This window comes from Chenopodium album, chromosome 6 (assembly GCF_948465745.1).
Source record: "Chenopodium album chromosome 6, dcCheAlbu1.1, whole genome shotgun sequence".
Classification (NCBI taxonomy): Eukaryota; Viridiplantae; Streptophyta; class Magnoliopsida; order Caryophyllales; family Amaranthaceae; genus Chenopodium; species Chenopodium album.
The window spans coordinates 3,031,037-3,054,626 of record NC_137839.1 but is presented as its reverse complement, the minus strand read 5'-3'; the positions used below and the strand labels follow the sequence as shown (position 1 = coordinate 3,054,626).

At 35.4% G+C, this 23,590-nt stretch overlaps 2 protein-coding genes and 1 pseudogene across 3 annotated transcripts; all 3 read right to left on the bottom strand.

Annotated features, from left to right (window-relative positions):
• Positions 1-1,133: 1,133 nt before the first annotated feature.
• LOC145634280 (uncharacterized) lies at positions 1,134-7,095 on the bottom strand. Its single transcript, XM_081685702.1, has 11 exons — positions 6,765-7,095; positions 5,285-5,479; positions 5,088-5,172; positions 4,924-4,999; positions 4,559-4,735; positions 4,270-4,372; positions 3,781-3,890; positions 3,267-3,356; positions 3,058-3,138; positions 1,933-2,766; positions 1,134-1,746 (listed from the first exon to the last, which is right to left on the bottom strand). Exons 1-11 carry the CDS (start codon positions 7,018-7,020, stop codon positions 1,654-1,656), a joined length of 2,100 nt encoding a protein of 699 aa, XP_081541828.1. The 5' UTR covers positions 7,021-7,095; the 3' UTR covers positions 1,134-1,653.
• A 5,845-nt stretch (positions 7,096-12,940) lies between these two features.
• Positions 12,941-16,878, bottom strand: LOC145634279 (uncharacterized). Its single transcript, XM_081685701.1, has 3 exons — positions 16,385-16,878; positions 14,023-14,152; positions 12,941-13,525 (listed from the first exon to the last, which is right to left on the bottom strand). The coding sequence occupies exons 1-3, from the start codon at positions 16,814-16,816 to the stop codon at positions 13,302-13,304; spliced, it is 786 nt and encodes a 261-aa protein (XP_081541827.1). The 5' UTR covers positions 16,817-16,878; the 3' UTR covers positions 12,941-13,301.
• Positions 16,879-17,740: 862 nt separating this feature from the next.
• LOC145636427 (uncharacterized) lies at positions 17,741-19,833 on the bottom strand (annotated as a pseudogene). The gene is made up of 5 exons (XR_014114128.1): positions 19,799-19,833; positions 19,429-19,529; positions 18,750-18,814; positions 18,055-18,614; positions 17,741-17,973 (listed from the first exon to the last, which is right to left on the bottom strand). The product of XR_014114128.1 is annotated as an uncharacterized LOC145636427 (transcript).
• Between the last annotated feature and the right edge of the window lie 3,757 nt (positions 19,834-23,590).

The window sequence follows — 23,590 nt, the reverse complement described above, 5'->3', positions numbered from 1 at the left end:
ATAATATTCAATTGGTTATATTTTCCTTAATGTTAGTTTCACTTGCACCCAACCCATTTCAAATTATTAGTGTTACAAATTAAGTGCTTAGTTAACTTACTCCACGAGTGGATATAGTTATAGCTATAGCTAGGGTATTCTCAATTAGACTTATTTTACTAACATATATAACATTTTAAATTTATAATCATATAATATCCCATGAAACTAGATAAGAAAAAATATTAATCACATCGAATGAACAAAATATGACCATATATAGAAAACTGAACAATACATATTTCTTGAGGAATATTTATCGATATAAAGTTGTACTTAGTAAGTATGATGGGGTCTTTCAAAAAAAAAAAAAAAAATAGTAAGGATGATGGGGCACAATGTGACATTGACACATAATTTAAAGGGGCAAAAAAGGGCAAAGTTCATTGAATAAATTAGAGAAAAACTAGAAAGCTAGAAAAGGGTAGATTAGGAAAAAGAAAAAAGACGAGGCATGATGCGTTGTGTAAGGAGAAATATAATGCGGTGGATAAGATGATGGCCGTTGGATTAGGGAGCATAATTAAGATTAGTGGTTTGGGGAATAAAGCAATGGAGCGGGTGATGATGCATTTTGATGAGCCTTTGAAGAGAACCACAAAAGTGGATGTGTAATGTTTTTTGAGTTGGTCCGCAACAAATTAATATTGGTGGAGCTAATTTCTTGCTTTTTTATACGAGCCGTTATTTTGTCAGTAAAGCAGTTGGATCTATACTTTCCCATAATAATACTTGCTTTAACGGTATTCAACTGCCTCTACTTGGTCACTTGTGACTATGGTCACTGGTGAGGATTCACTTCTCTTTCCGTTTATTATAGATCGCCCCATTTTCAAACCGTCTTGTAAATATTTTGTCCAACACTATTCTTGTTAACGTGTTACTCCTTACTTTATCTACAACCCTACCTGAAAAAAAGAGTGTCTAGTGTTACCCATATAACAAAACTTTTTATAAAGTGAGACAAACTTTATAGGAGGAAGTAGCAACAGAATAACGAGTAAAAAAAAAGAATAGAAGAAAAACTTGTGTCCAACTTATGAACAATAGTTTAGATAATCACATATACTCCGTACTATATACTACGAGTATGAAAAGAACATTAATAATATAAACGAGTTTGACAGATTACAGACTACGGTTAGGTACATTGACAAAAGAGTTGCAACAAATGTAAACAGCATTAACAGCTTGATAATGACAACGTTGACTAAGGTATCATTATCCTTTACATTGCCTTACCATTTAATCTTTTGCTGTGATGAGACAAAACAAGAATCATAATCCTTGCAAATCTTTGAAATGTTATCAAATCAAAACTATAAAATCCAAGCACATGTTAACACATTTTAGTAGCTTGTAATAGAATCGATCTAATTGCTTTGACTGAAGTCGAATCACAAGCTCTGGCTTGGAATTCTCGGCTGATTTGATTGGTTTAACTGAAGCATGAGCAGTTGTTGCCAATTTCAGGAACAATTCCAAAGGCATTTTCTGTTTCAGCGAAGATACTCCAAGGAGCAAATTATGTCATTATATCGACACAATTACTCCATTACGAAGGTAGCACTGAGCTGATCAATAACTTTTTCTCATAAAATGAACATGTTCAATTTACATGAATGAATTATGTCCTCCATCAAGCGGCACTCTAGGCTTGAACAGTGCAGATATGATCAAAGACGGACAATGATTGAAACCAATGCTCTGAGAAAAGAATTGAACCATGTTAGCGATCAAATCTGGAAAATAAATGAAGACAACATCCCGTAGGACTATATGTAAGCCTATATAATGATGACTAACATCAAATTGTGGACATCAATAAAAAAATAATAAAAATAAAAAAAGCTCCAATTGGGATATTAATCCAAAAAAAAAATATCAACTCACTGGAATGCTTAGCAGGAAGCCCTCTGTACTGATTATGACAGGTAAGCCTCTTCGAGCAGCAACGGGAATAGATTTCAAATTTCTTAGTGCTTGTTGAGCTGATGACCTTGCTTGATTGGAATATAAGTTGGTCTTGTCAAGTACTTGATCCATTTCATTATTAACAATGGACTTCTGCTGTTTGAATTTGCAGGAATCTTGAGTGTTTGGGTTTGCCAACTTTGCAAGAAACAGCCAGTCTTCATCAATCATGTGACGGACATAAGCTAACACATCACCAGCCATGCACAAACTACAATTTTGATGGCTTATTTGATCACCATCTTCCAAGGAACTATAACACGAGTACATTTCATCATTTGACATCCAAGTCAGAAAGAACCTGCTCATAAAGTAACAGCTCTGTCCTGTTCGAAATGGTTCTTTTGTAGGTACCATATCTACTTCATTCTTTGGCTCACTACTAGATATAACTTCTGATTTAGACTTGAACAGTTGTGTTTCTTTCATCTGTAACTGTAAAATGGACTCATAGGTGGACTCGCTAAGAATATTGAGTCTTTTTGCTTCAGCCAGAACAGAGCTTGAAGACACAGGATCAAAAAAATGAATTTGTGAAGCATCCGGGGTTGATTGCTTCAACAAATATTTTTGATCTATGACTATTTGTCCCACATCATATGAAGAAGATTGCTTCTGCTCCTGGCCAGGATATGTGGAATATAACTCAGTTTTTGCGGGAAGAACAGAGTGGACGGAGCAACAGACAAGGACCTTGGTTCCTTTGGTGCCAGGAGCTGCACAGAGATAACAGCCAGCTGCTGTGAGAGAGGTCTGCAAAATTAGCAAGAGCCAAGACCATATTAATGTTAGTAGATATACATTATCAATATATGGTTAGTGACTTAGGTCTGTCATGAGAAAAAATCCAGTGAAAATGTTTCGATTTCATCAAGGAAAGCAACAGACTTAGGAGTTGTTTTCTATATTAAGCATAGAGGACAAGAAGAGGAAGCAGTGCAACATATATAAACTTGCCTCTATGATGGCTAAAGGAAGCTGTCAAAACATACAAAAAAATGGCAAATTCTAGCTGGAAGTAGAAGCTATTGAAAACATATGTACCTTGCAAGGAAAAGTTCGAATATAGTCTAGCAGCAGCCTTGAAGCACTTCCACGTACTGGTCTATGCCTCTGCGAGATGAACTGGCATAGCAGGGGTAAAACATATGCTTTTATTAGTATCAAATTTCGCTAATGCAATCAATTCAAAAGACATCTGCACAAAAATAAGAAAGGAACGTGTTAATTTTGCAACTTTACAAACTTAATACCTGCAAAACCAGTGCCAGAAATCTAGACAGACAGACATCCTCTCTTTTGGATGGGTTTAAACTGCGTAGGTCAATAACAGCATAACCATGCTGCAACCACCAATATAAAGATAATTAACCAGTAGCACAATGCTACCAAAAACAAATTAAAAACATCTTCGAAAAAAGCAAGCAAGTAAGCTGGAGCCTGGAGGAGACCTTCAAAAGATCACAACAGAAAGTGCCAAAAAAAAAAAAAAAAAAAAAAAAAAAAGGTTTCTTTAAGGGGAATAAGGGTTCTATTCTTATAGATATAGTAACAGTCATCCACAATAATCTATGTATCTGAAAGTGGATCACAACATTCTTTATTTTGCAGATTTAGATGATAGATTCCCATATCCATGTGACAGCAAGTATTAGCCAAATTGAAATCACATTTATAGGGAACATGTATCAACTATTTTTTACTGTCACCATAGCGATATATGAGGGGAACATGATGAAATTTTTTTGGGTAAAATATATTGCTTACAGGCATTATGGTCACAGCCTGATCCAACAGAACCTGACACATGTAATCAACATACAACCGTGTTCGCCTGCAAATGGAAATTAATCCTTGTAGTTCAGACCTGAATTCACCTGCAAAACCATTCTAGTCATTACCTTCTACAACCTGCGAATCTGCGATGGAGGTTGATATACATAAACCAATCCAACAGAAATATTGTAAATAACATATAGAAGAATCCAACTGATTTTCTGCAGAATCAGAGACAAGGAAAGGGAAGAAGTATGTGGATTAACAGTGAAAGAAATTAGAGATGTGACTCCCAGAAGAAAAATCCAACTTTGATGCAAATGCAGAAATGGTAAAGAGATATAAGATCAAGTAGTGAGGAGATAAGATCATGTCCATCAAACAGACATTGACCACATAACAAACTATATTTGATGGTATGTATGTCAAATAAATTAACAACAACAAAATCAGCTTTTCATTCAGACATCCACAGCTTACAGGTTTTCATATCTTGTAATGCCATGCGGATCCTATTTCGAGCAAACAGTGAACTTCGATTTGAAGGATCTTCCACCCAGTTAAGATTGCTGGTATTACAAATCTGCAGTATAAGTACATACCTTATCCCTGAGAATTACTGAGACAGTAGGGAGGTGAAGACTAAGGTGAACCAGCAAACAAAATGTAAAATTTGCAACAAACTAATGGTCAAACTAAGCCAAAGTGCATAAAGCATAAGGAATCATATCTTGCACCCAAATATACAAGTTGTCATCTTGTTACTAACCTTGTATAGATCTTCTTTGGTAAATTCCATGAAGGGCCGTACCAATAGAATGCCTTGATTGTCAGGTATTTCACCAATAACACATGGGAATTTAGGGAATAATTGAGATGTAAATGCCATTCCTGCAAGTCCAAGCACTCCACTATTGCGAGATAGCCTCAAGATAAACAACTCAGCCTACAAAATTCCTTACTAGGTGGATTAAACATTTAAACATGTATTTAACTTTTGAAATATAGGGTTATAGCATTTGTGATATGAATAGATGCATCTGATCAGAAAAATCCTAAGTTGACAGTAAGGTGCTTATATGATTCCAGATCGAACAACATGGACTTTCATTTTTTACAAACAGGAGTTTGCACCTGATCATCTGCATGATGGGCAGTAAGTAGTACACCAATCTGGTTCTGGAAGCAAACATCTTGAAATATTTTATACCTACACATACAAAACAGAGCTAACCACTGAATTCGGAAAAATCCACTGCAAAAGCTGAAATTAATAAACTTAGAGAAACTATAACTACCTCATATCACGAGCCACTTCTTCCAAGTGCCCTACCTTTGGGAGACCATCAGGCCAATCACAATGCACAATCTCACATCTGATTCCTATAAATAGTCCACATGAGAAAGCAATGTGCCAAAGCATTTCAAACTCGAAACATCATAAACCCATGAAATTCCAGTAATATATCCCTTAAGAGGGAAGACTGATTAATACCCATATCAGAAACCCAACGAGAAACAGTCTTCGCCTCTTCTTTACTCTCGGACCTCAGTCCATGGTCAACAATAATAGCAAGTAAGCCATCGACAAAGCCAGAACTGTCAAGACAATCACCATTTGCACAAGTCTTCCAATTTGCCATCAGAGCACATAGAGCCATACTATCAGCACCACCAGAGACCCCCATAGCTTCATAAAGAGTATCAAAAAGGAATAAAATGTGAGCAGAAATGACAATAAACAATTGATTATCAACAAGAGCATTTCCTCTCCAGTTTGTCTCTAATTCTTTCATACAGATTAGGAAAGTTCACCTGAAGGGTAGAAGATTTCAGAAACAAACGTTTACATTACATTCTTGTAAGTTGTAAGTAAAGATAAGAGAAAAGTAACATGAAGGTTAAGAGAATAGACTCTAAATACCCAAATAGAAGCAGAAGCAACTCTTTGAAGGTCTTTAGATACTGCTCCAGTGCTCAATACTCTACTACTTGTTAAACTTCCCAATCTATCAACCACCCTTTTTGTATAACTTCTAAAGCTGACTTACATCTATAACTTCCTAAACCCGGCCAAAATGAGGATTTTTCATTGTTGTCTACTAAAACTATTTTGGTGTTGCAATAGCTAATTGGTCATAAATTGGAAATTGTTCTTAGCTACAAGGTCTTACGAATAGGTAATACTGCTCACGAGGTACTACGATAACACAGAAAAAACTTCGTTCTTGACTAAAAGGGCATACAAATGGGTAACATCACTAATGTGATGCTACAACAACATCGAATATGACTGGGTGAGAGTGTAAGACTGCGCGTGTGGTACTAGTGTACTACAAGAACATAGAAAATTTCCAATGTCTTAAGGTAATGAAATAAGAGGTCATGTAACACTCCAAACTTTTTTTTTACATGATTCAAGTCCACATTGTAAACAAAACAACACATGCATTACTTCTTACCATCTCCATTCAAATACTGAAAATAAACGCTTTTCCCTTTATTTTTAGTGATTAAACTACTTCAATTAGTAAGTCAGGGTAAAACAAGTGAGAAATTCAATCTCTCACTTTTTAAAACACTTCAATTTTTACCATATTTGTAAACATAATACAATCATATAAAATGGATTTCGTCAATGAAAGGGCAAATTAATCCCTAACTTAATTATACAACTAGTAGAAGAGTATCTAAAATCTTCCACTAAAATAAACAATCAACCGAAATTCGTAAAACCCACAAAAATTAAGTAAGAAATTTAACACAAGCATAAAATTTTAGTAACCCAACTAAAAATTAATGAAAAACTCGATAAAGTTGAAGATGGGTGTAAACTCGATAAAATAAACAATCAGCCAAAATTCGTAAAACCCACAAAAATTAAGTATGAAATTTAACACAAAGCATACAATTTGAGTAACCCAAATAAAAATTAATGAAAAACTCAATAAAATTGAAGATGGGTGTAAACTAACCAATGCGATGGTGGGGTTTAAGGGCAGCCATTTGCATCCTTCTTGAGAAAGTTTCAGTGTATTCTAATGGGAGTTGAGAGTTTATACTTTGGGAACATTTGCAGAAGAGTCTAGAAGAAGTGCGGCGGAAGAAGAAAGAAACGACGCCGTTTCTTATCTTATTTGGGTATAGTGTTGAAATTGAGGTTGCATTGACGGCGGAAGTAGCAGTGGTTCTGGTTTGAGGAGAGAGAAAAGGAATTATTCCTCGCGCCATTTTTGCTGTATTTCTGTTTCAGTGTTTTTGCGAGGGAGAAGAATAGAAGATGATGTTTCTCGTATATGGGTTAGAGCTTTGAAGCGATGTCGTTTTATCACATTCTATTTTTTGTAGATTGCTTCTCTTGGCTTTATATATTGTGATTTGCAATTCTAGAGGAAAAACCTAGTCACCTAAGCTATTCCTAGGGGTGCTTATGACACGAGACTACTCGCGAGCTATTCGAGTTTGATTCGGTTAAAACTCGACTCGAGTGAGCTCGACTTGAACTCGAGATTGACTTGAAATGTTAACGAGTCGAGTAATAGTTACTCATTACTCGACTCGAAAGCTTGTAAGAAGCTCGAAATCCTTCATATAATATAATATTTACAAAAAAAAAAAGTGAAAATATTTTGATAAAAAACTTAATTTTAGATTATTAATTAATAAATAAACATTATATATGTACTCTTATCATCATATATATACTTCTCAAATGAAAAAATTAAAGACAATAAAGAGATGTTATAGTAAATAGGGAGTTTTACTAAAGACAGATTAAATTGCAAGCTACTCGAGATTAACTCGATTCGGTCAAAACTCGACTCGGTCAAAACTCGACTCAATATGTTAACGAGCCGAGTCGAGCTACCCCAAACTCGAATTCGACTCGCATCATAAACACCCCTAGCTATCCCTTACTTTCACGAGTACAGTAAAATATATATATATATAGTGTGACACATATCGATGCTAAAAACTCTCGTATTTAGTCTAGAGATTTGTTCAAACGCTCACAATTTTTACGATTTGAGTTATGGTATGCTTTGCTTGACTTGATCAGGTTTTGCTAGAATTTGAAACTGAATGGAATTTTGAATAGTTTTAAATCTAATTTGAAATTGAATGGAGTTTTAGTTAAGTTTTCGCTATGTTGCAAGCAATATAGTATTCACATTTTTAGATAGTTGAAATATTGATTATGTGTGTTGAGGGAGTATATATTTCATAAATAATTAATAAAAACCATTAAATGGATTTTAAATAATGAATTGTCAAAGTGCACAAAATGATATGCGATAGATCTCCAATAATTGTACAGAGGTTATAAGTATGAATTTTAGAATTGTCTCGAAAAAGTCATGCTTAAATTACATATTACAATCAATTAATTTTTTATAGCCATTGATTGAAAAGCTATATTGAAAGGTTTTTGAAACCCATATCGAATTTTACCAACTGTGCAAAAAAAAACACGCTATCACCTTCAGCTTACAATAGACAAATCTTATATTAGTTACCTATGTTTTTAATGGTCCTATTTGAAGTTCCTATGGAAATAGACAATGCATTTACAAAAAAAATTGCATCACCACATTTGTTACTCAACAAATTACATAATTAGCTACAAAACTTCTATTATAAATTGAGATTCATTCCATCCTCTTTTATTTCATAACAACATTTGCATGCAAAAAAAACTACTACTTTTTATTACAAAAAAAATCCTACATACATAAAATTAGAAAAATGGGCATTTCAAGAAATAGCTTAATGGGCATCATCATAGGAATGGTGTTGGTTTCTTGCATAATTAGTGAAGTTGAAGGAGTTGATATAGGATATGGTGCAATTAGAAAAGGAGACAACAATCCTAGAAAGGCTAAAGTTGGTGCCCCTGCTAATCCTTATGCACGTGGATGCGAGAAAGCCGCAGGATGTGGAAAAAATCCAGGGAATAAAGATCCAGCGATTAAGAATTAAGATTAATCTTAATATTGATCATTTCACATATTTGTTTTTCTACTATTAATTAATTTTTGTTATTAGTTCATTACCAAAATAAATAATTTAGAGGCTGTATAGAGTTAGTTATTACTTATTAGGGATACAAATACAATAGTATTAACCTATGTATCTCTATGTGAATTATACCATTGAAATATAAAGATTTATTTCCCTATTGATCTAGATTAATGTGTTTATCGTCTCATTTTAACTATGTCGTCTTTCATCAATGAATGAAGGATACATATATTATTTTAATATTCATTTTGAAGTTGATACTATCCTACAATTAAAATGTGCGCACTTGCATGCAATACATACCTATACATAGCTATTATAGCTAGCTAGGTGGCTAGGTGCAATGCAGTCATGCAGACCTCATATATATGCATATATAAAAAGTTTTTCTACTCAATGGCACCCCAAGAATGGTCATAGGCTAATATAAAGGTCATAAAAATGTTCAACAACTTTATATATACTCCAAACATTCAGTACATAACCCATCTAATAATTTAATGCATCTCAGAGTCATATGTCACGTGAACTATAGATTCACTTAGTTAATTGTTAAAATTCAACTTTCTAATAAACATGTGATTAATTATCAAGTACATGCATCATAATCAACACTTGCTGCACGGGTGATAGATCCATTTAACCAATTTTAAAATTCCCTTTTACTAGAAGAATGCCCTTCTAGTAAAAGGGTACAAAGTACAACTTGGGCTTGTAAATTTAGTGGAAATTAAGAAAGTAGGAAATTATATATGGAAACTTGGAAATTTGTATTTTTAACTAGTTTAGGACTTCATGAGTAATTTTTTTCCCTTTTCCTATTTCCTCTTTAATATAAATACAACTATCCACGTACTTGTATTAGTTGTATATCAATAATATCATAAAAACCCTCCCAAAACCCTCTTTCACACAAATTAAAAGAACACGGGAAAATACAATGGCGCAAAACCTAGGATCAACACAAAAAAACATTTACATCCACCGAAACCACAACTTACACAAAATACAATCAAGATTCAACAACAATTTTCATGCCTATGTATCATTGTTAGATTATGGAAATAATCTTTTGTAATTATCTTGCATATATTTAGTGTATATCTTTCCTAGTTTAGCTTAGCTTAACCTAGAAGCCTAATCTTGTATATATACTAATCTTTGATGAATGAGAAGCCTACGGCAAATATTCACATATTCTCTCATGGTATCACGAGTCTAGGTTCCTTTCCTGAAAACCCTAATTCTCTTCTTCTTCTTCCGCACTTCTTTTTCCTTCCTCCATGGTCGAATCAAGCAAGATTCATCCTGCTACTCTTGTGAACAACATCAAGTCTTGTATCCCCATTACTCTAGATTATGAGGGCAAGCAATTCAACACTTGGTCGACTCTTTTCCAACTTCACTGCCGTGCGAACTTGGTGATCGAGCACATCATTCCACCTAAGGTGGATCCTTCGGCCAAGAAAATCGATCCCACACCTGCTGAAATTTCCTTCACCCAACGTCTTGACGACATCGTTCGATAATGGATTTATAACTCTATCTCTACTGACCTTATGAATTCAATTATCGACCCAGATGACACGGCGTTAGATGCGTGGAAACGGTTGGAGGAATTCTTTCTCAACAACAAATCTGCCAGAGCTTTGCAACTTGATGCTCAATTTACAAATACTCGCTTGGAGCAATTTGATGGCGTCAAGGCATATTGCACTCATCTTAAGTCTCTCGCGGATAGCTTGAAAAATGTCGGGGATAAGGTCTCCGATAATCGTATGGCTCTTCAACTTTTGAAAGGTTTAACGGAGGAATACAAGCCATTTCGCACCTCTGTTCGCCATATGAATCCTCTGCCCTCCTTTGATACGCTCCGATCCATGCTCGAGCTTGAGGAGCAAGGTAATGCTACTGAGACAACCCTTGACACCAACGAGGAGGCTCATCTTTCTCACGCCAATTCCGCGGGTCAGCAGGGTCATGGAGACACCTCACAGAATTCTGGATCTAAGGGGCAATCTCGTACAGGTGGCCGGAAAACCAAAGGCAAGGGCGGCGGTAAAGGGAAGGGTGGTGGCGCACCAGCCACTGCAAACCGGAGCAACCAGCAGCAGCCGCAGAACCAGTAGCAGCGCTGGTCAGGTGCGTCCCAGCAGTAGGGCACGCCACAGCAGCAGGCTCCCTGGATGTTACCCTCACCTTGGGCCTATTGGAACCAAGGGTCATGGGCCACTCCTCCCTGTCCCTACCCATCTCAGGGTCCAACCCAGCCACAGTGGTCAGCACGGCCAAATCAGCCCGGAGTTCTTGGCCCTCGTCCACAACAGGCTTACTACGTGACCACTCCTCCTTCATCAACGGGTTATGTGCCTACCAATATTGAGCAAGCTATGCATACATTGTCCATTCCCGATCCGAATTACTACATGGACACGGGTGCTACGTCTCACATGACCAATGCTCAAGGTAATTTATCTCCATACTTTAATTTGCGTAAAAAATGAGTAATGCAATTATTGTTGGTGATGGTAGCAAAATTCCAATTAAAGGTTATGGTCACGAATCTCTTCACCAAAACACACTTCAACTCAAAAATGTCTTACACGTTCCTAAATTGATCAAAAATCTTATTTTTGTTCGAAAATTCACTACTGATAATCGAGTTTCTATAGAATTTGATCCTTTTGGGTTTTCTGTGAAGGATTTGCAGACGGGGAGCAAAATAGTGAGATGTAATAGCGGTGGCGATCTTTATCCCTTCTTCACAGATCGTCAAGTCTTGTCCTCTTCTATTCCGTCGGCTTTTGCAGTTGTTTCTCCTAGTGTGTGGCATTCCCGTTTAGGTCATCCGGGAAATGCAATTCTTAGTTCTTTGCGTAGTAGTAATTCAGTTCAATGTAATAAGGCTAAATTTGATGTATGCCACTCTTGTCCTTTGGGAAAATTAATAAAATTGTCTTTTTACGATTCCAAGTCTCATACTACTATGTCTTTCGATATCATTCATAGTGATTTATGGACATCTCCTGTTTCTAGTTCTCAAGGTCACAAATATTATGTTCTATTTCTTGATAATTTTACAAATTTTTTGTGGACTTATCCTATGCCGTGAGTTTCATAACGACCCTTTCACAAAATTCGGCTTTATATTCTTCACCTCAAAATGGTAAAGCCGAAAGAAAAATAAAAACGATCAATAATATTGTTCGTACTATCATGTGTCGTGCCTCAATGCCTCCCTCTTTTTGGCATCATGCCCTTGATATGGCCACCTATCTTCACAACATCTTGCCTACAAAGCTACTTGACTATAATTCTCCAACTCAAATTCTTTATCAAAAACTTCCCGAGTATTCTCACCTTCGAGTGTTTGGTTGCTTGTGTTTTCCTCTATTTTCTTCATCCACTATCAATAAACTACAAGCACGTTCCACTCCTTGTGTCTTTCTTGGTTATCCATCCAATCATCGGGGTTACAAGTGTTACGATATGTGGAGTCGGAAAATTTTCATAGCTAGGCATGTGTTGTTTGATGAGTCTAGTTTTCCCTTCTCAAAGGTTCACACCCCTCAACCACATACTTATGATTTTCTAGGTGGCTACTCCAATCCTCTAATTAATCCGTTGTTGGCACTCTTTAGTGGACTCGAGTCACCCCCCTTCTTCTCCTAGGAAGCCCACGCCACTGCCTATTCATCCCTCTCCTAGGCAGAACACACCGCAGCCTGGCTGCGGCACAACAGCCCAATCCGCGGGTGAGCCGCGGAGTAGTCTGCCGCAGCAGCAGCTACTGCCGATTCGAACCCACTGACAGCTTTCAAATGGAAAATATTACTCAATCAGGCCCAACCAAAACGGTCCAGTGTATTAAAGAATTAAGCTGGAGAAAGTATTAACATACTCCTCCATAAGAATCAAATACTTCAAGTATTTTCATCTATCCATGCCAATATATATGAAAGTTTATCACATTGTCCAGTAGCTTGGAACTCAAAAAAAGATGAAAAGCCAATATTGGCCTGAAAATTTAATAGGTTAGTTGATAATTCATCAATCCAAGCTTTTTTTTTTTTTTTTTTTTTTTTTTTTTTTTTTTACAGAGATTTATTATGCATATTAGATTCAGATATTACAGAAACCATGCATAATATTATTCAGATATAATTGTACATATGAAAGATAATCTTCAAGCAGGAATCCTAACTCGACCAAAATCTGAGAAATTGCCATGATTTGTAGCCTAAAAACTGACCAAAGTGAAAAGTCTATTACAACTCAAACCTTCTATCATCCTATGTGCCCCAATTTGAGGAAATAAAAACCACCATATGCCATTGTTAAGGGTCATATAGGCATGATGTGGGACAAAAAAATCCTTACCAAGATCATAGGTTACGGGTTCCAGTGTTCCACCACATAAACCAATACTGATGCAAAAAATCACATCTTGAAGCTTCACATTTCTTGTATTTGATAACACGCATCAATTTCTACTTGGCGGCTTTCTTTAGTTCAGAAACTCTAGCACCCATTATCTTAACAATTGGCTCATCTTTTGACTGAAGCAGCTTAAGTGCTGGATGAACATTAAGGTCCCCCATTACCATCTTTTCACCAGCATCCATCTCGCTTAAATCCACATCAATATACGGAGGAATTATGTCGGCAGGACAAAGATATTTAACACTCTTTTTAATGATATTCAGATATGACCCTGCATGATTGATGAGCAATAACGTTTATATGACACAAGGAAAGAAAAATTCACAACATAAATAGTGGAAAGTAGGCCAACAATATGATCAATAAATTTGCAAAATTATCCAAAAGATATCTATTCTAAATAATGCAATTTCACGTTTAACACAAACAGTTAAGCAGGTTTGAAGCAGATAGGAAATTTAATACACCTTCCATTCCAACATAATAGACTGAAACAAACAACCGGAGACAAATTCTTGCGTGATAATACACCTTGCATTCCAAATGATAGACTGAATTTGATCTTATTTATTTCATAAACTTCAACCATGAAAATTATTCTTGTCATCTTGTGTACTGATACAGAGATTATCTTATGGAAGGACAAAACTACCAAGAATGTAATTCATATTAGGACTAGCACAAATTTCAAACAAATCAATATTTAATCTTACAAGAAATCAAATATGGCCTATTAGTTCAAAATGGAGGTAGTATTTGATTAGATACCTTTTCTTAATCCAGGCGATACATCTTCTCCTCTAAATACAAGGGGAACCTCAACCTTTAGTAAGGCATCAGGAGGAGCTCTAATAAAAGTAACATTAAGAAAAGCTTCAGTGGCTGCATGCATGTGGAGCTGTTCAGCACAGAGGAAAACATTTCAGAAATATAAGGCCTCCAACTAGAACATCTATGGTACACAAAACTATTACTACGTAGAAGAATGAACCAAGAAAGTGACTTATTCACGATAAATTAAAATAAGTTTATATATCTCAGCAACAAATTTAGATTAACAAAATGATTCAAGCCTCAAACTCTTCTGCAATACACTACCCATATATCTTCACTCCGGGGGAGGAGAAAACAAAAAAATTTCCAAAATCAGCATTACTTTTAATTGACGATCTGATTATGTACAAAGTTACCACGAACATTTAAGACATGTCATCTGGTTAGGGTCCTCCTTACCATTAAAAAAAATGAAGACATGTCCTTTAACTAGAATTACTAATACATAGCCTGCAATGTTACAAACTTCACTCTGACATTCCACTAATACACACCAGAAAATAAAGTAGAAGTGATCTTGGCTAGGTATTAAAGGCCAATCTATGTATGTTCTCTTCTTGTATCTTTGCCACAACATAAATCCTGAATTAAAACTTACAAACCACCCTTACCCAACAGCCCAGCAATTAATCAATACTACATGTACAATAGAGCTAATCAGGCAGTCACACAACCTTCTCTCAGCAGAACAACACCTCAGCTAGTCAGCTTAATACACTAAGTTTCAATAGAAAGGTTTAAAGTCCGTAGGGAACTCCATCTGTCCAGGCCAATTCCCTATCAAGATATACTTTCAAAATCCAAATTATCTCTTTTCATCCTAAAAAAAAAAAACGGCATTCCATTAGGGTAACATAGAAGTCAGATTTCTGCTTTCTAGTTTCTAGAACGTGTCTCAAACAATTCAAGACAATGTCATTCAAAAGTTTACACGGATATTTCAAAACTTACTATCTCTAGCATCCAAATGTCTCATAAGCCTTCTATGGAAAACTTGATCATACATATAGCATCTAATCAAACTTTTGTAGTCACTAGTCATCACTGGAGTTCACAATTAGGTACAGACTCCAAACAGCCACTTTTCCAGCCTTTGTAATAGACACAAAGTACATAAAAGAATTACTACAGTAAAATGTATACGTCGATAAACCTTCTTCTAGGTTACCATGTACACATCCTTATCCTAGTACAGGAGAGACACAAGACCGTGGAATCTGGACGACTATCATAACGTTTAGCTTCTCAAACTCTTCACTCCATACCAAATTAATATACCAAACCAACACAAAGTACAGTATCAATGCAAACCACAGAATCTTAGATGATAATCATCTATGCTTCTCAGAATCTTCACACCATGTCCAGTAATTTAACCAGAAGGACGTTTGAAAACATCAAATTCATATATGTTCAGCCACTTTGATGCTGATTCCTTGACTTAACCTACTCTAAATAAACAAACACAAGCATGAACTTCATTTCACCATGTAGCTCACTGGCTCACACATCATCCTCAATCTTTAGTTTGCGTTTAAGCTGCCTTTCAAATTTTCAATGTCCATATCATCCTCAATCTTTAGTTCACATTTATTGTATAACATTCTCCTTAACCACAATATAATCCTACAAGTCCTAGGTAAACCGGGCTTAATTACCTCTAAAACGAGTACGGGACTATCTTAGAATAAAAACACAACCTGATCATGCGATAAATTAGCTTAAGTCCGCCTCATTCAAGACTTCACGCATTTGTCTTCATATACAATTTTTCCTAGCATTAATCCCTTGTCTTTCTCGCTAACATCCTACAAGCAACTTTCAACCAAAAAATACTCCAACGAGTCTCAGGTGAAGCGAAGTTACAATGTTAGAACTTACAACTACATTTACAATCAGTTTGAAACTATTATCATACAAAATGTTATTTTAAGACCGTCTCATACAAGATTTCAGTACTTTAAAGTCTTCTAATTAGTTTTCTCCAAGCACCAATTTTCATTAAGCACACATGCTTTCCCTCATTTGAAACGCACCCTGATCATACAATAGATTAGCTTAATTACGCCTCACACTAGAATTTACTTACAATCAATATGAAACTACTATCATGCACAATTTTATTGTAAGTCCGTCTCATAAGAGATTTCGCACTATAATGTCTCAAAGCATCAATTTTTATAATGAACATATGCCTTCATTTGAAAAAGGGACAAATAATTGTTTTATATATAAACCAATAATCAATAACCAAAAACCCCAAATTACAAAATATAAACAAAATTAAGAAATGCACCTTCCTGGGAAGAACACGAACATGCTCAACAACATCATCAGAATCAAAATCAGACTTAACTTGAAGATCAAAAAGTCTAGACAAAAAGAAAGATCGACCCATTTGAGTAACAAGTTTTTTGATCTGTTTAGTTTGAACAGAAATCAACCTCTTATTACCACCATGTTGCCCATCTTTCTGCTCAAACACAATACTTGGAATCCGACCCGATTTCCTTTCATGGGCACAGATTTTCTTCCCGGATTCGGACCTTGGGATGCCGATGATGGTCTCAGACGGGTCGGGTTTGGGGAACCCGGGAAGGTAAGAGAGGGTGGTTTCCGGGTCGTAAGGGAGGACTAAGGCGGCGGAAAAGTGGCTGAAGTGGCGGAGATGGTGGTGGAGGTTGAGGAGGAGGTGGGTTTTGCCGAGGAGTGGGCGGTGGAGAAGCATTTTTTTGAGGAGAGAGAAAGTGTGTTTGTGTGAGAGTGAGTTTGAGAGGTTTTTTTGAGGGTTTTGGGTTTTGGTGTGTTTGGAAATGGTGGAGATTGTTTTTGGTTTTGGGCTGTATGTGCTGCCCAAAAGTGGAAGGAAGGTTAGGTTACTTGGACAAATTGGCCATTTGGTTCGGGCACGTACTTCACGCCTTTTCTCTCCAGCTTAATTTTAGTTTATTTCAGTTCGGTTTGGATCCAATTAGTTCAGTTCGATTCCTAATTTCCTTCTCTCATAAAAAATCATTTCAGTTCATTTCAATTCAGCTCCAATCAGTTCAGTTCGGTTCAGTTCAGCTGAGTTCAGTAAATCAGAACAGGTCATTCGTCCGATTCTTTATAGTTGCGACACATTTTTGTTGGCACGATGATTGAGGAAGCGAATAGAGAATGTAAATGGGTGGATTACTCTTATACTTAAAAAATAAACCGTGGCGACTTTATGCTTTTTTGCTTATTGATAAATTTATTTTAATTAATTTTGTTTGATTGCCTAATCTAATGTCTTTCTTAAACAGTATACTGTCAACTTCATCTACAAATATAATTGTTGGGGAAACTTTAGATGCAAGGCTGAACAGTACAGTCCCCTAACATTCTTTTCGTCTTCACCAAACCATTTAGATGTGATGGTTGACATAGACACATTAATAAAACTTGCTCCAGCCTCTTTGGCTATAGCCAGCATCGCCTTGCCAATACCAGGAAGCCCAAAAGGCAAAATTCCTCGACAGGGTTTCAGAAGTCCTCCCATGAACAAGTCTGGTCTACGATGAAATGGACCACATTAACACGTCCTCTAATTTGGAAGGAGAAATATTTAATGATTGAACATCGAAGTTGGCAACAAAAAGAAAATCAGCACAAACTTGAAGCACTAATTTGCTCTTTATTGAAGCAATAGAAAATGCTTTGAATTTATCAATCACATGAACAACATTACTAAGATCACCACAGTTGATCAACTGTACTTACAGGGACCTTTGGACTTGCAGCCTCATTATCTGGTGTATCCTTTGACATTAGCACAGATGCTTCTTCTCCAACTTTGTTTTTCGGAGCTGCACCTTCAGCTTTAGTTTCTGGCTTAATATATCCACGTGCTCCGACTGCTCCCTACAATTGCAGCATGATGAAGTGTTGGACTAGATGGCTCCTCAACTTTTACATATTACTCTACTCTAATAGCAAACTTACCTTTGAAGGTCTGGCACGTGATTCTGGCTTTGATGTATCCTTGGCAGATTTGAAGGTAGGACAAATATGTTGAAAGTAGACCTCTCGAATGAAATCAGGAGTTTCACATTCCTATATTCATGCTTATTATTCATCAAATGATAAGAAATTGTTGATACAACGATCTCTTCAATGTATCTGCTGAGAACAAAGGTATCTTCCACATTAATGGAGCCAAGATCATCACATTCGATATCGTTTGCAGCTAGCACTTGAATAATGTGGTTTATGTTGTCCTGACCCTGAATCATCTTCAGGTCCACCTCTAATTGAGACTTGTTGCTAACAAGACGTGTTTCATCTTCAGGTGGCTTAATCTCGATATTATAAGGAAATACATCAATGATCATATCATCGATGTCATCTTCATTGCTGTCAGAATGTGTTATTCGTACTGGTCCTGAAAGTTTCTGTAACATTTTTTGAAACAGTCTGTATAGCTTCTGAGATCTAAACAAGAGCATGTCAACATCTCTTAGATACAAAATGATTGGATATGTCCTAGATATAGAGACCATAACCTGTCCACAGAATACGGAAAACAAAAAAAGGTTATACGTCTTATACCCATGCCAAACTTGACAAATCACAAATATTCAGGCATATAGAGATGCACGGCTGGCAACCTAGCCATTAAGGATAAATAAGCACATCACCTTGTATAGTGATTGAATGAGTAGCTTTTCATCGATGGACCAGCTGCTTGTTCGCTTAAGGGGAGCTGAAGAACAGAAGTAAACATAAGCACAGGAAAAGAGAAAGACAATCAGCCATTATATGCACTGTCAGGGATTTTGGCCATTTTGCAAAGCCTTAGTATAATTAACAGAAGAATAAACTTGAGCTACTCCAAGTATAATGGACTTAACGGTGAGATTAGTGAATTAGCATGGCCACTTTCAATTACTCCCTAAACCATTCTGGAAACTCCCGAAACCAATAGATAAACAAACTGCGGTCCTTGAGAGAATTCGTAGAAATATAAATGAGTAAATTATAAGTATGTCCAGGAACTCTTAATAGTATACAACACTTTCATCATTAGAAGAGAACTGCATCAGATGTAAATCACCAATCTTCTAATAAGATATCAACTTTGTAAAGCTCCCAAGACTGATGTTAAGATGTGAACCCTCTAGTTCCAAAACAGCAGAATCAACACTGAAAATAGAAGGTCACCAAGACTAAAGTCTAAAGATATTAACCATACAGCTGAGCACTACCTCGGTAACTCACAACATCAATGGCAAACTAAAATTTGGAAAATCACTACCGAACCACACAAACTGATAGGACTGTTAAGAATAATTTGATTGATTAAGACAAAGCTAAGACCTGTATTTGTAGGAGCGGCTTGCAAAACCAAATCATGTATACTGGCAGAGGCAGAAGCGTTCCTGCAAAGCTTAGGAAAACTAGAAGAGCCTTCTATATTCCTGTGCACGGAAACAGATGGTGTTAGTGGCACATAAACTTTAGTAGATATTGGATTGGGTTTAGTAGAATTAATAGCTAACAAATAATTATCCTTTTGGTTATTGGGCGCATGATATCTTGTTATTCGATATGATTTTAGGGTGATTTTTGAACCTTGTTTACTTGATATATTGGCATTTTGGTTAACTTCTACTCTTTTGGTTAATATTCATTTTGAAGTTGATACTATCTTACAATTAAAATGTATGCACTTACATGCAATACATACCCATTAGAGCTAGCTAGGTGCAATGCAGACCTCATATGCATATAAAAAGTTTTTCTTAATAGCACCTTAAACAAGTAATTAGGGATCAAGAATGTATTTATCGATTTCTACTCAATAGCACCCCAAGTATGGTCAATAGCCTCATAGGCTAATCTGAAGGTCATAAAAATGTTCAACCATTCTATATATACTCCAAACATTCAGTATATAACCCATCTAATAATTTAATGCGTGTCAAAGTCATATGTCACGTGGTCGTGGACTATAGATTCACTTAGTTAATTGTTAAAATTTAACCTTTATAATAAACACATATGATTAATCATCAAGTGCATCATAATCAGCACTCGTCGCACGGGTGATAGATCCATTTAACAATTTTAAAATTCATTAGCATTACACTTTATGTACATATAAGGTCACTCATAGAAATGGGACTATGTTGCTCATTATTTAACATTATTGAAACCACATCGATCCCCCTTGGCATTTGATTTTGAAGGATCTACCTTGGCATGCACTTCATTGCTAAGTAAAAGGTCCCACTAAAATATTCTTTTATGTAACTATGCCATTGGAGATCAAGAACAAGAAAACTTTCAAAATCAATTCATTTTACTTATAAAGTAGTTAGTGCTTATTAAGCAAAGTATTCTACCAAAAGAAGTGGCATAAGTAGAGCTTGCCTTTGTGACGCCATTCTTTGATTAAGGGCTTATTCTGATTGACTGAAATGGGCTGAACTGAACTGAATTGAAAATAATTTGAAGAGAACAAGCCATAAAAGTAATTTACAAAGTTTTCACCGCCGCTCTCCAAGAGTCCAAATAACAACCAAGAACCAAGATCGAACCACCAACAATATATAATCTTAATTATTCAATATAAAAAAAAAAGTAAAAATAAAAATAAAAAGTTTGATTAGGAAATTAAAGGTTGTATTATTAGAATAATTAGAGGCTAATAGAACCTTAAGACGTACAATAATAGTCAAAACATGTTTTCTTGCCTCTTCAATTTATTAAGGAGTCAGGTCAATTTTACAATAAACCTTATTATGTCATTAGCTTCACGTTTTAGCTCTATGATGTATTTTCTTAATTTGCTGATCAAAGGCTTACATTACTATGATTATTTCAATGTTTAATATCCTATCATTGTCTTTGAATGTTCATGAATATGACCTATAGTATCACTTGATTATGTAAGTATACTAGTATTAAACACTTATTTGATTGATCTTGTACTAATATTTATCTATTTTCATTGTAATTTTAATATGTTTTCTTAGATGATAAGCAGAGCTTTTGAAGATTCTCTTTATTTCAAAGTACGTACTCGTATGTAGTTATTAGTGACCGAGAGTGCACCGATCTATCAATGAATTGTGCTTTACTGATAGGAGTAACCGGGTAAGATCACTGACTTTGCTATATGAAATATTATGAATTTATGGACGGTTGAAGTCCAAACTTAATACGGAGTACTATTCCAACTCTTCTAGCATTGCAAACATAATGGTACAAGACTACAAGACCGGTCCATCTATTAATACATTATTAACATTATACATTATACACCATATTTCTATATTCTGAAGTCTGAACGGTTGATGTAATGGTCGCCATTATTTCCCAGTAACGAATCGTACCTACGCTATGATGACTAGCAATAAGTCAATAACCTGTTTATCCCATCTTTGTATTTACTCCATATTTTATACTCCCTTCGTCCCTAAATTATTATATTCCTATTTTTGCATTTATTCCTCACATAATAGAGAGAAGTAGGAATGTAATTTAGGGACGGAGGGAGTACTGTACTATCTACTTTACCCCTCCAATCGTAAATTAATTAAAGAAGCAAATACAGAGACATATTTACTCAAACTTGCAAGAAGCTGTTTCACTCATTGCATCATCAATAAAAATAAAATACGTGCTAAGCAGTATAATACAGTAATGATCAGGGCAAAACAAAAACAACATACCCTTTTCATCAAAATAGATATATTTACCGCTAAATAACATTTAATTAACCTACAAAAAACACTTTAAAAAATTAGTGATAAACAGGAAGAAAAAATTATCTTGATGAAGTAGCAAATCATGCTGTACCATCCTTTCCAACGCGGCGTTTTGTGGCAACAGATCACTGTAATACAGCAAGGTGGTGATCATGGCTGTTGGTTGATCCACTAGTGATCTCAACATCCTTGTCATTTGTCTCAATAATAATGGCCTAAAAGACTGCCCAACCAAAAAAAAAAAAAAAAAAAAAAGTAATCAATGAGTGAAAACAAAATTAAATCACGAGTTTCACGTGACCAGAGTCTGATCACGTTCAAGTTTATAACTGTAATACGCGTACATAGCATGATAATTAAATTAAAGTAAACAATTTTAACACGTAGATTGATTAATTAATGTACTTACCATAGCTCGAACGACTAGAGAAACAAAGGAAATGAATGAATTTCTTTATTTTACCGCGATTATGAACTTTCGAGGTTGGAGGGAGGAGGAGAAAGATCAAGAGGGAGACTGGTTAACTAGAATAAGGGTATATATAACAAAGAATATAAGGATTTTGGTTTTGACTTGGAGAAGGGGTATGTAATAAGGTCGGAAATAAGGAAATTTAAATTTATTTGAAGAGACAAGAAATAATTAGAGGGTTTTGACTTAAATTGTAACTTTGGGGCCAAGAAAATAATCTAAAGTAATAACTACTCTATCTATCTTAGGGGATTAGGAATTTAGGATTAGGGAAGATAGCGGTTGACATGATACTATATAATGCCCACCAAAATTGTGCGGTCCAAATCAAATAAAAGAGGCATCGACATAAATTAAGCTTAAGAAAATACTTGTATTGTTATATCCCATATAATATAAAGGTTGCTTTCATCATCAAAGTTGTCCCTTGGAATCTTACCTAAATCACAATATTGTATGTAATCTTCCTATTAATAGTAGAATTCATAGCTAACAAATAATTATCCTTTTGGTTATTGGGCGCATCCTCCTTTTTAAATCTTGATAAAATAAATAAATTGCGGTTTAAGGTCCGCTCTTAGTTATGTTTATTCTGTATTTAATTTAGCTTATTTTGTCTGAACTTAATTTATCTCAAATTATTCTATCTTATATTATTGTATACTCGTATTTATATATAAGTTGTTTGAAAAATAAATACTACGTATATACTTCCTCCGTTCTTTATTACTTGACTCGCTTTGACTTTTACACTATTCACCACCCCTCTTTTGACCGTCTTTTGTGAATAATATGTACGAAAAAATATATTCATGTATGATCTTTTTGGATTCGTCTCAATAAGTGCTACCATAATATATAACTTTTATAATTTTTAATTATGGAGAATTTAAGTTATTAATTGTTAAAGTTTTGCATTGACAAGCGTGATAAAAGAAACAAGACAAGTAAAAAAGAACAGGGGAAGTATATATATTGTGTAAGAACTGTTCCAACAATTTACCATCGTCTTTTTTATTATCTCTCTATAAAAAAAACAGAAGGCAAAAAAGTAAATTGCTATCCACTACAAGTGACTAAGTGAGTGTACTATGCGATAAAAGTAAAACTTAAATGGATGACAATAAGAAAGTTTGGGCATGTAGTTTTTGGCTAGGTAGGTCGGAAAGATTCCACTAAAACCCAAAAAAAAAAATTGTAGAAAAGCATACAAGTCGAATAGGATAACACAAGGACGGCACTAGGTTTTCTTCAATCGGTCATTCCTCAACAAAACGTGAACAAAAGCAGTACT